We start from the raw sequence: 12,334 nt of genomic DNA, 5'->3' as shown, positions 1-12,334 counted from the left end.
AGGATTTGTCGCAATTAAACATTAACGGGGCCGTTTCTCGTTTGTTTCGCTTTATAGCCTTTCCCGGTACCTTAACGTACGACCTCGTGGTCGGGCATCGTTCTGCTCCAGGCACTAACCCTTTTTAAACTTCACCGTAGTAAGTACGTTCTACGGGGATTTGTCCACTTCAGAACCCCATCGGTGACGAATAGCCCCGGGCACCGTGGATACGAACGTGCAGACCGAAAAAAATAGTTCGTCGGGAGTTGAGCGAGGACTCTCAACTCGAGTTACGCTGGCTCGTACAATTGCATTTAAAAGTTGCAAAGCGACCGATAATCGAGTGGCGAATGGCAATTGCGCCCGCCCCTTTAAGACGCGTATACAGTACGTACTCGGATGAAGGATCGCGGGGCATTTCGAGGGGTAAATTGAAACACTGGAGAGTTGTCGAGCCGGCTTGGAATGTTGAATGGCATTTAGAGGCCCGTGTTCAATTAACGATTCGAGCTCGCTCGGTATACGACACGCAATGCGAACGGTGCAGCGGGTTCATCTCCCCGAGAATCAACTCACCGCTTTAATACAATAGTCAAAAGTTTAAATAGACTTTCCTTACTCCCCCATCTGCAGGCTGTTATTCCCGTACGACAATCCCCACAACACTCGAAGCAGCGCGCCGACCCGCAAACTTCTCCCTTTTCGTATGCCTGCATACAATGACGATACCCAACTTTCCACCTCTATTGAGACATCCACTTATTCCCTCGATGTCGGAGAGAGGATAAATATTCAGGTCATGCTTTCCTCCGAGAAATAGCTGCGTTTTATACCGCGGCGTCTGTTAATTCCATCGAAGAATCAAAAGACATCGAGGACAACTGGTTCGGGAAAGTATAGCAAGGACCTGGTGTCAGGCTATTGCCAATTGATGCTACGTCGTCCGCTCTAATGTGGCTTTAACATTTTACAACCGTTCGAGGCATCTGCATTCGTTGCGACAATTGAACAAACTCGGTATTCAAATGATCTGCCATTCTTAGAGTCGGGATCACATTGTCACGAACATGAGAAGGTTCCGGTTATCAGCCGAGAATAGGCTTCGTAGTTTATGGGCCTGTTAATGCGTTACACCGACAAGTTTATATTCCGTCATTGAAATGAGTGCTTTCATCAATTTTCTCAAATCTCTCTTGTGCAATCTCTTCTGAACTTCTTCTCATCGCTGAGGTAAAAACGCTGAAATCCTCTCGACTACGTAGGGATCCTAATTTTCAAGATTTCACCATAAACCAAAACCATTTCATTGCTTTTTCTCTACATACATAGTTCTAAATCTGAAAATAACCTATTTTTCAACATAGAGTTGGGACAAGAAAAAAACTTCCTCAGGCTGACAGATTAGACAAAAACGTCTGAGAGACAGTTTGTAAACTTACGAGTAAACGTGCGGAAATAAATAAACGAATTGCGGAACCGCGAACAGGGTAAACAAGTGTAACTCTGTGGTGTTTAGAATCAAAACCGCACCAAGTTTCAAGCAATTCGCAGGCAGCCATCGCCTCGAGGCAAAGCGCAGGAGGTGAAATGCAAGTTCTGCCATGCAATTTACTTAGCGTCGCTCATACTGTTCCGCACCAGCAGTTTACTCAAGAGGCACTTAAAACCACCCACGTACTGTTTCTCGTAAGAGATGGTGAACGCGAGTAAGCCGACTGCTCGAGGATTGACAACGCTTCGGGTTCGTTCGTCGGTTAATTCAAAAATTACGTGACGAATTCGACACAATGTATTTAACCAAGGGTAAAAAGTCGCAGACTCCGTTTTCACTGGACTATCTCTCTTTAATGCCGCATTGTCTATGTGGTGAGTACATACATGTATATATGTATATACACACGTATACAGATGTATAGATATATATACATATAGATATACATTTATCTTCTGTAATTTAAATTGCCCACGATACATCAAGCTTCCTCTTGCGTTTCCTGACGCTAACCCCAAAACACCGACGGACCACTTTCCCCGGGAACGCTTTCTATTTTACTTAAGTAGTGAATCTCGAAAGTGCTATTGACTTTTATTTATATCCTAGCGTTGAGGGAAATCCCTGGCTCACCCTGCGGTGTCTTTTTTCGAACGAGGTGAGCGCAGTTTTTTGCCTTTCTCTCTATCTCTGCTCCTATTTCCAAGTTTTTTTGATCGGTGTTTTTTTCTCACTTTTCTCGTTTTTATTTCAACTTGTCACTGTCTATTGCCACAGAGAGTACGAGATATCGGAGCATTTCATAGCTAGGCCACGTGCTCTACAAGTATGTCTGTCAAGTTTTCAGCTCGACGAAGTACATGCGGATGAATGACAGCTTTTCCCTTCTTGCGGCTATGTTCTCACAGACCCTTCAACTTTTCAGACACTCCAACCTATCGATATGGGGGGCGAGTATATTACGTGTGAACGGAAACATATTCCACGAGACATCGGTCGTAATCGAAGGTAATTTGCAATTTTCTCTAAACGTACCGTCCTCAAGCGCTCGTGAAAAATTCACGAAACACATTAACCTGAGAATGAGAAAATGTGCCGAGTGAAAGGAACGGTCGGAAAACACAAGGGCCGATGTCGCGGGAGTGCGACCCAAATTAAAACTTAATTACTTGCTAAGAATATCCAGCACCATTAAAATCGCGGATGTCGATAATAATTAATGAATCGCACATTACGCGAGAGACGCGCGTTTTTACCAGGGATGAATTTTGAAGCTGTGTGTTGATATAAAACAGCAAGGCTTCGCAATGGCGCATCTGCGAGGGAGAGCGACAAGGTAGGAATTGCGGAGAATAGTTTGAAACGACACTTGAGTAGTTTCAGACTGAAATTTCATGACACGTAACCGGCTAACTTCTCGCATAGCAATGGAAACGTTCAACTCTGCCCTTGACATCTGTAAAAACTTCTATAACCGTGTTCCGCAGATAACACGTCAGAGTGATAACAACTTTTTTTCTCCCCGCGTCACTTGAAGAGGGTAAAACTCGGAATAACCCAAAGCGGGAGAAAACGGAGAATAATGCCTGCCCCGAAGCGCCAGGAAAAAAAAAGTTCAAAGAGCAAGGGACCAGCCGGCGAGGACTCTTGGCGATCGGAAATCGAAAGTCTAACCCTGAGCGACGATCGATGGACCTGCGTTATCGCGATGATCGTTGAAACCAGGGTGGATCACGGCAGGTATGTGGATCTGTTCAACGACGCGACGACGGACGAAACTAGAGCGGCGATCTTCTCGCTCTCGTACGACAAGCTGATCCGAGGGGTGAAGCTGCTCGCCAAGTCCGACCTGCGCCAAAGCCCGACCGGCCAAGGCATCTGCCGCTTCGCCAGTAAGGAAATTGAAGCAACTGGAGAAGCGGCGCTGAGCCCGTGGCTCCTGAGCAGGCTGATCAAGTTCTTCGTCCACCGGGCGAAGTTGAGGCACCAGGCGATGCTCGAGGGCCGTAAAAGGGCCGAGGCAGAAATTGCGCGGGAAATGGAGGCCCTGAAATCTACGACCAGCGCCAGCCGGCCGAACACCGTCGGCAAGGCAAAGGGCGGCTCCGGAGATGCGAAACCGTTTGTTAAGACGAACACTAGGCTGAGGAAGCGCGGCGAGGAGGTGAGAGAAAAGTTATACATCGACGACGCTCCCGTCGATGGACCGGATCTGTACGTCGTCCTCTCCGGCTTCCACGAGCCAGCCTTGCTGACGGAGCTTCTCGACGCCGGCCTCCCTCTGGTGGCCGTCTTCAAGGTCTGCCGCTCCGGGGAAGAGCTCGAAGTCGTTCAACCGAATCCGGACGAGGCCAACTCCTACCTCACCCGAGTCGAAGAGACCAAAGCTCGGCTCCAGAGGTTCTGGACGACGCTGGAAGCGCCACTGAAAGCTGGTGCTTACTACGGTCAGGTCATCTGGCAGACCTTCTGCCCTCCGGAACTTCCGGAATACATACCCGAGGAGGAAATAAATTCCTTTAAGACGGATGCCTACCGGAGGATCTCTTTCCTGATGTACGACCTGTGCGATATTCTACGGTACCATGCTAGCTACATCAGGAGCATGCGACTTCAGACCGGCCTTGAAGAAACGAGGTCAGTTGTTCAGGATAGAGGTAACTACGATGCGGTCCTTGGCCTCTTTTCCGAGGAGGACGTTTCGGTTCCAATGGTGCTGGACGCTCTACTGAACCAGGTAGCTAAATCCGCGTCGGCCCAGGGGACAGAGAACGACTGGTTGAAAACGCGCGAGAAGATTGTTCAAGAGGATACTGGTCAAAGAGAATCGAAAATCGATTACCTTAATCAAGAATTCGATGTTATTCGAAATGAAACGAATCCTCCGAGGAGTCCGAATCCGCGTTTAATTATTCATGGCGACGCTTTGGCGAGTAAGACTCATCGGTGTTCAGTAAGACTGGATGATGTCCCCGGAACAAACGGGATGGACCTCGGAAAAGGCGTCCTGATACAGTTTGCGATCGCGTCACTCTGGCGCGGTTTTCCACCCTTGACGAGTGACCAGGTTGATATGTACGCGTACCACATTAAACAGATATCCGGTTGCTTCGCGGAGAGTGTAAACAGCGACACAATGAAACACTATCTGCATCTCCTTCGCTTTGAGAAACTTATAAACGGAGGTAGACCGCGGATCAATTTTCACAAGAGAGCGGATCTTGAGACAAGAGTATCGTTCCCAACCCTCAAGGGGCTGTGCCCAAGGCTCAAAGACAAACGTACGAAGTCGGAAACAGCCGCCTCTCGACAGAACAGCATTGGCAATTTCGGCTCTTCCTTCTCAAGCGACAGTAAGATCGAGTACAATAAATCTATCGAAGAAACCTTCGAGTGCCCGGAATTCTTCGACCTAATAGACACGCGGGAAATACTCACGTCCGGTCATTTCTCCAGCCTGGAATCGTGTCCCGAACAAAACCCCGGAGGCCTGAACTTTGCCGAGTTCGACAGTGTCCAACCTTTGTCTCCCGAAGTATTTTCACAGCTGTTTTTCGAATGTTGCGAAGAATACGACGTTCTTGAAACTCGGTACTTTGCGCCCACTGACTCAATGCTGATATTTTTTCACAGCACCCGATCCTGCAGCGGGGTCACGCAGCAGCAATATACCGCTAGCATTCGTACACCAGTGTGCCTGAGAGATTTCAGTAGGTTCATTATCGACGAGGAGAAGGATTGGATAGAAAAAGAGGACGCGGCGCATGCCGAACGGCTGACTGCGGAAGAGGCACAGCGGGAGACGCGGATTTCGAAAAGCGACAAGTTGCCAATGAGCAGTTGTTACACCGACGGGGACTTCATCCTGGAGGATTCGATCAAAGGAGCGGAAACGCGGAAACAAAAGTCGCGGCTGACCCTGATGGACGTAATGGAACCTGTCGAGCTCCCGGTCGAGGATGAGAGGACAACTAGACCCAGAAAAGAGACCAAAGGAACAGTTGCACGGGGGGATAAGAAGCTCAAGGGAAGAGGCGGGCCGATTAATCCAAAGAACAAAGCGGACGAGGGTGTCGGTACGAATGCCTTGTTCCTACCACTCAAGAGAGTGACCTCACTGCGTTGCGCAAGAGACTGTGAACCCTGGACCTTCCTTGGGTATGATGTGGGAAACTACAGGGTCCAAGTCTCCGGTTCCGAATCCAAGTTCCTGTCGAATGACGGCACGATGGTCAAAGTGTGCCTCGAGGAGTGGGCCTACGCCGATTCCACGATGCAGATAACCATCGAACTCCACGGCAATAATCTCGTGTTGTACAATTTTTCCGGCGATCAGGTTTCTCCGATCTTTCACTTCACCACGGCAAACGGAATCGTCATGAGTTTTGCGTTGGAAGAAAAGAGCGACCCGATATTCCGAGCCTCCTGGCCGTCTGGATTGATCGTTGAAGTGCTTCCAGGGGACGGTCCGTTGGGCCCATTTTATGTCAAGCAATCATACGTTTCCAAAGGTCCCGGGTGTTCCGGGATCTTGGACGAAAATTATAGGGTCTTCCTCCGTGACGGGGGGATCATCGTGTTCCACAATGATGACAGTGTGCGTCTGCTGCGCTCTAGCGGCACAGTGACAAGTTGCAGTGGGTTTTCAACGCAAAGAAAAGACAGCGGTGATTCCGTTTCAGGTATGTGATCGTATGCGGGTGAAAAGAATTCCATGATATGTTGGCACTAGTGGATAAATGTAGGTACTTGGTAAAGTCAGCAGGGTAAAGAGCAGGCAAATCTCGAAGACGGCTAGTGAAGGAAGGATGAAACGAAAGTCTGTGAATCGTTCATCGAAAACGAGTACAGAAGACGACGCATTCGATCGTACAAAGAATTCTGAGAATGTCAAAATACGACGCATCGTCGTCCTCGAGCCTGACGGAAGACGTTACGAGATTTACGATGGAGAAATGATTCGTGAATTAGAAGGAGAACTCGTTAGGACGGCTTCGGACTACGAGGTGAATGAAAAGTTCACTCGGCGAAGCGATGGCACAAATACCTTGATCAACTCCGAGGGTGTTCTGGCAGTCTGTTTCCCAGGCGAGTGTAACAGTATAGATGGCGTCAATCAAGTATAATTTTGACTGACCCTTGATCAATGGTTTTTCAGACGGTTCGAGGATTACAACGGGTCCAATTATCGCGGAAGAACCGGTGTACTGTGTATGGACGGACGAGGATTTGGATAGATTCAATCCTATCAATGACGACGAAACTTCAACAGAGTTTGAAAGCTTGGGTGAAAGTTTGTCGAGGGAAAATATTCCGACGTCGGACGAATTCGTGTCAATTTTTTTGAGCAGCTGTATGGAGCACGAAAACTACGCCACAGTCACGTACGATCAGTCGAAGCTCGAGTGCACTCTCTCAATGCCGGGTAGCGTTCAGGTTCGCGTTTCAACCGACGCTGGAATCAGCATCACCGTCGGTGGTTCGGTTTCTCTGCAGGTGTTTCACGGAACTGTGGCATTTATTACACCGTGCCTTATCGCAAAACGTATAACATCTGAAAGTTTTAATCAGGAACTACGATCTTGCAGGTTAAAAGAAACGAGATTGTTTTCACTGGAAGGTCGGAAGTACCACCCGGAGGTTCTTCGTCATCTGTTTACAATCTTGAGTATTTTTCTGCCTCACGTATACCGGGCGAGCACCTCCTTCGCACGACGGATTCGTACGGAAACGTTTTCAGTGTGGATGCGCAAGGCAGAACGTCGTACACAAAATACGGGGAACAATCTAATCGTGTGAAAACCCCTGAGCAGGGACAGGAGCGCGAGGAGGAAGGAGAAGAAAAAGACGACGAAGAAGAAGAAGAAGAGGAATGTTCATCCTCTTCCAGGATCCCTACTCCCACGTGTAATCCATCCAAGCTCAGCTCCAAATCCTGCCGACTGTTTGTAGTGGGACGTGACCTTAGAGGACACGAGTACCTTCGTCGCTCGGATAGACTGGCTCAAGAGAACGAAGCTGACCTTGCAGAGACCACCAGTGTATTTTACCTCCAGGTCCCTGATCGGCTGGGGCAGAGGCTGTGCACCACTTTGACCGCCGTCGATCCAATCAAAACCTCCCAGGCATGGCTTCAGTCGTACCAAGTCAGTCGTCCTTTCATCTGCTTCTATAGGGCTGAGAACCGATGAATAAATTTTTGGTAAAAAAACCGGCTGTCTGGGTGTATACAGTCGAGCGGAAAAACGCGAGTTCGATAATTCGTTGCTCGTTTAGCGTGTAATCCTCGAAATGTAACAATCGTAGCCTCGGCTGTGCAGTGGGCAAATTTAGAAATGTGTTGAGTGGCAGTAGGTGGCTTCAAGGCAAACACGGTAACAGTAGTCAAAGTACCAACACAATACGGTTGTAGCTTGATTTCGGTCGGAGGATAGAATGCGCCGGTTCTGGAGCATGAGGCAATTAAGTCGAAGGGCTGCTGCACAAGCACTTAGTGGACGGCGTGTGCTGCGCCGGTATGGCTTTGCTTAATTGGATGCTCCTCTGTTCCATCAGGTACCCAGTATTCGACCGATGAACGCCGACAGGAGAGACTTGCTGCGAAGCACGTACTCTCTTCCCTGGAACTACCTGTTTCCATATGGAAGGAACGGCCGAGGGATCCGGGAGCACACCTGGAATCGACCCCTGAAAAACTCCCCCGCCCCGTCCCAGCCAGAGGTGCTCCTTGGGCGAACAACGCAGACCATAAAAAACGGCGAAGAAAATGTATTAGGAAAATTGCGAGCGGCCCTGGGATGCTACTGGAGTAAGGTGAGCGCGCGTTGGGGGTAAAGGCGGATAATTTCGGGGTAAAAAAGAATCCCGGGCGTTCCTTTTTCATTTCATTTACATTTTCTCAGGCGATTAATCAGTTCGGCGAATACCGAGTTGCAGGACTTGCATCCCGCGTATCCGTCGCCACCCTCGAGGAACGTGAGATCGAAAATTGGCTGAGCAATTTCGCGCTCGGCGGCAGGAAGACGTTTGACAGGGAGTTGTACTTGATCGGCTTAGTTAAAAACCGCCAAAGTGCCGGAGTGGTGATCCAGCGACGGGTTCCCGATCGGAGAAAAAATTTCACCGAGGAGGAAATCGAGTGGTACAAAAGCTGCCTAACAGATCAGACTGTTCCACCCTACTTCTCCAATGTTCCCGGTGCCTGTTACCAATGGATTATGAAATGTGTTGACGAAATCTGTGGAGGAGAAATAAAGGATGGAACAGAAGCAGGACGAGAAGAAGGAGGGAGAATGGGAGCAGGGAAAGAAGAGGAAGAAGCAGAGGTGAAATAGAAACGTGAATAAAACGAAACGAGATATATATAAATAAGATTGAAAAGTATAAAGTATCAAAGAACGCCACGATCCACGTATTTTATTTCTTCTCTGTTCCCTCTTTTCTTTTCCTTTTTCTTTTCTTTTTTATTTTTATTCACGTATGCGGATACACCTTATACCCTCTCGCGCCGAAGTTTCCAACTGCGTGATTTTTCTTGCCGAGGGTTGAATTTTGAGTAGCTCGCTTTACACCGCGGCAGCAGGGGTGAGGGCCAGGGTTGACTGGGTTTCTGATAACATGGCACCATATGCCCTATTCCGTCCGTCTTCTGCGTACTTCATATATATAGTGCACCGGTCGTAAAAGAAAAGCGAGAACGAAAGAGGGAAGAATAGAGAAAGGGGAGAAGCAGACGGAGGGGCGCGAAGGGGGAAATATGTATGTACAGTGGGAGTATTTCCGATGCCTGCTGCAGCAGCGATCTTACCGAAGAAGCATCAGCCTGTATGTAACCGTCGATTAGAGAACGCGAGAGGCACGCGAGACGCCGCAGTCTCTTATCTCTCCGTCGCAGCCTTACCGGAAAATTATCCTTCTATTTGTTTTATGTTTCTAATCGACGCGAACTATGCCAAGGCACGCCAGAGCACCGCCACACCTCCGGTAAAACCGTGGAACACCGCATTATACTCGAAAGTTCGCTTCAAGGGAAGGCGAATAGATATCCGACTCGTTTATTCCGATTCTCAAGCGGAATGGCTATCGTCATTTTAGCTTTCAAGAATTTCGAACAGTTCATAAAACGGTAAGTTATACCACAAATTTTTTACCCCAAACGGGGTGAAAAAATAAAAAAAAACAGGAAGAGAAAACAAAACTTGCGAGAAGATCGTTAACGGTTAGCAGTAAAATTGGCCCTTGTAACGTGAAAGAGCGGAGGTTCGTGTTTGCGAAAACATCGGAATATAATTAATAACGTTGCTGAAGGGCATTCGGCGATGGCATGCAGAGAGCAGCGGTAAAGGATGAGGTCAGAGGGGAAAGGAGGAAGCTTCGGGCGTCTCCACCGTGAGAGTGGGTGGATTTATCTCTGGGGTTGGGATCCGACGATAAGTGAGAAAAGTTTCATTTGTTTATCGAGAGAAATGACGATAAACCGTATCGCCGAATGGGGCGATTTATCACGCGTCAGAGTGAAATTTTCCCGCACAAAATAAACACCGGCAAATAATATTACAACCATTCCATTGCCATACACGAGTGTTTGTACCTCTCACACGTCCCGGATATATATCCGTTTATACACCGTGTTTATTATACCAAGGTGATGCGGCTGTTGTTATTATTATCACTTCGGTAGCCGAAAACAAACGATCCCCCTCCCCTGCCGGGAAAAAGCCGATCAATCTAAATTAAAAAACGCAAGAGAGAAAGAGAGGAAGAAAAATAGAGCGGGGGAGAGAGTGGGTAGCCAATGACGAGGCCCTGTCTCAATTTCGAAAAAAAAACAAAAAAAAACAGAGAACACAAAGCGACCAGCCGCCATTTAGATCTCCCCGAAAACTCGTTTGAACATGTTCCTCACGTATTTTCAACCTTCGTCATTTCACCAGACAAACTACACCACCACTTGGCTAAAACGTCGCGTCCCGAGGATGCAGAAACTGCAAACTTCAAAGGCGGATTATTAACTCCTGAGACAAAGGGGGATGACGGGGATTTAATCAAAGTTTGAGTTTGGAATAAAAAAAAGAGTCTATTCTATGATAAGGAACGACTAATCCCGGCTTAACGGAGGCAGCGTTTCCAAAGCACAGTGTCGTGTAATCCGTAATTGTACTTCAGCTTGTCGGATACCAACGAGTGAGTGACGACAGCTGGTACAAATATCAATTTCCGTAGGCGCGGTGCAGTTTACTCGCAAATTAACAAAATATTTTGGTGAACCGACACCGTTAACCGCGAACACGAACGTTTTCATCGATACCTGTGAACAATAATTAACAACGATTTTTTGACAGGTTAAGCGTCACTCACATCACCCCACCTTTTCCGAAACGCCAATGTGCGAAATTACCCGTTTCCGTTTATAAGCCGTCACTCAAAATTGCCGCTCAAGCGAGAGCCTGACCGGTGCAGGGTGGTCTCGAAACAAACGTAGGGGTTGCACCCTGGGAAAGCACAGCGATCCAGCGTCCTCGCGCTTCTCTCGGCGCCACCCTGCCAACTCCAATTGATATACGATCATGCACGGCTGGTGAGAACTCAGGAAACGATAGAGCTATTTCTCAAACTGAGAAATACATCGTCTATATATCTACCGCCATAACGTAGATATTCCTCTGATCACGTAGAAAGCGGAAAGTTGATTTATAACAATACTTATACCATTATAAACGATAGTTCATACTTAGTAGACAAGGTGGATGTGTAGTAAGAAACTGCTGCAACCTATGGTAGCGTAGTCATCACTCGTCGGTGCAGCAGACGGTGTCAGCTGGCTTCATCTCTCTACCGAATTCCGTGCAGACTATCCTTGTGCGGTGCAGTGATACTGTCCATTTTACTGCCCATGCAGACCATACCTTTGGTACAGTGGTATTTGAGCCGTTCCACCACGTACGTCTCGGCAAATGCTGGTGATGTGTTGTCATGCAGATGTTCAAGCAGCTTCCATTAAACAGTAACTGCAAGCATCCGAGAATTTCCGGAAACCCAGCGATAGTCGCACGTAATTTTGATACGGACACAGCTGATGATCATTCGTTGTTCCGTGGATTAAATACCATTTTGTACGGGATGTAGATTTGCACGGAATTGACAATCAGGAGAAGCGTTCCAACAGATGAGTAGTTAAAATTAAACAGGCGCACATCGTTGACCTCGGAATAAGAAAGTGAGACGAGAGTCGGGCGGAATCGTGACGAGAATGGTTTAACTTGTAAATTTGTCCTAAGGTATCGACGAAAAGTTATGATGGAGTTGACACTTCGAGCAATTATAAAACAGTGACGTTGATCAAAGGGGTATTAAAAAGTTGGTTGTAATTTATTTTTGGTTAACTCAAGCGTTGATTCGTTGTTGGCAAACAGTTGATGACCAACTTACAAAGTACATCTAACGATAAACGTTTTGCAGAGAGTCGTAAGAGCGAAATCAAATTTTCGGAGGATTATGTCTAACTGAACCGTTCCGAGGTCTTTGAACAAGTTTCGTCGGTTCACGAACAGTAACACGGACAACGTTTCAAAGCAACTGTGCAGGGAAGGAGAAACACGAAAACGGATAGCAAAAGTTGGTAAGCCACATGCAACTTTAAGCAGCTGGAATGTTCTGTGCAACGAGTAACATCGCGTGAACACCGATACTGAACTGCAGACGATGAGATGAGCAGTACCTAAACTAAACGGAATCCCTGCAGTGCCATCGAACGATTTCGCTTGCATCGTTCGACGTACAGAAGCAGTCGTTAAAAAAATTTCGTTTTCAAACAAATCGCGCGATTGTTTATGCATCGACTTGACCGTATAGCTAGATTGT

General features: G+C 47.6%; 1 protein-coding gene across 1 annotated transcript; it reads left to right on the top strand.

The window, feature by feature from the left end:
• The first annotated feature begins 3,056 nt into the window (after positions 1–3,056).
• LOC124297794 (uncharacterized) lies at positions 3,057–8,808 on the top strand. Its single transcript, XM_046749109.1, has 6 exons — positions 3,057–6,156; positions 6,326–6,562; positions 6,633–6,970; positions 7,063–7,620; positions 8,030–8,287; positions 8,377–8,808. The coding sequence occupies exons 1-6, from the start codon at positions 3,057–3,059 to the stop codon at positions 8,806–8,808; spliced, it is 4,923 nt and encodes a 1,640-aa protein (XP_046605065.1).
• Positions 8,809–12,334: the final 3,526 nt, after the last annotated feature.

The sequence above is a fragment of the Neodiprion virginianus genome, chromosome 2 (genome assembly GCF_021901495.1).
Source record: "Neodiprion virginianus isolate iyNeoVirg1 chromosome 2, iyNeoVirg1.1, whole genome shotgun sequence".
Lineage (NCBI taxonomy): Eukaryota > Metazoa > Arthropoda > Insecta > Hymenoptera > Diprionidae > Neodiprion > Neodiprion virginianus.
Note: the sequence above shows the minus strand (reverse complement) of the source record. Positions and strands in the feature narration are given on the sequence as shown.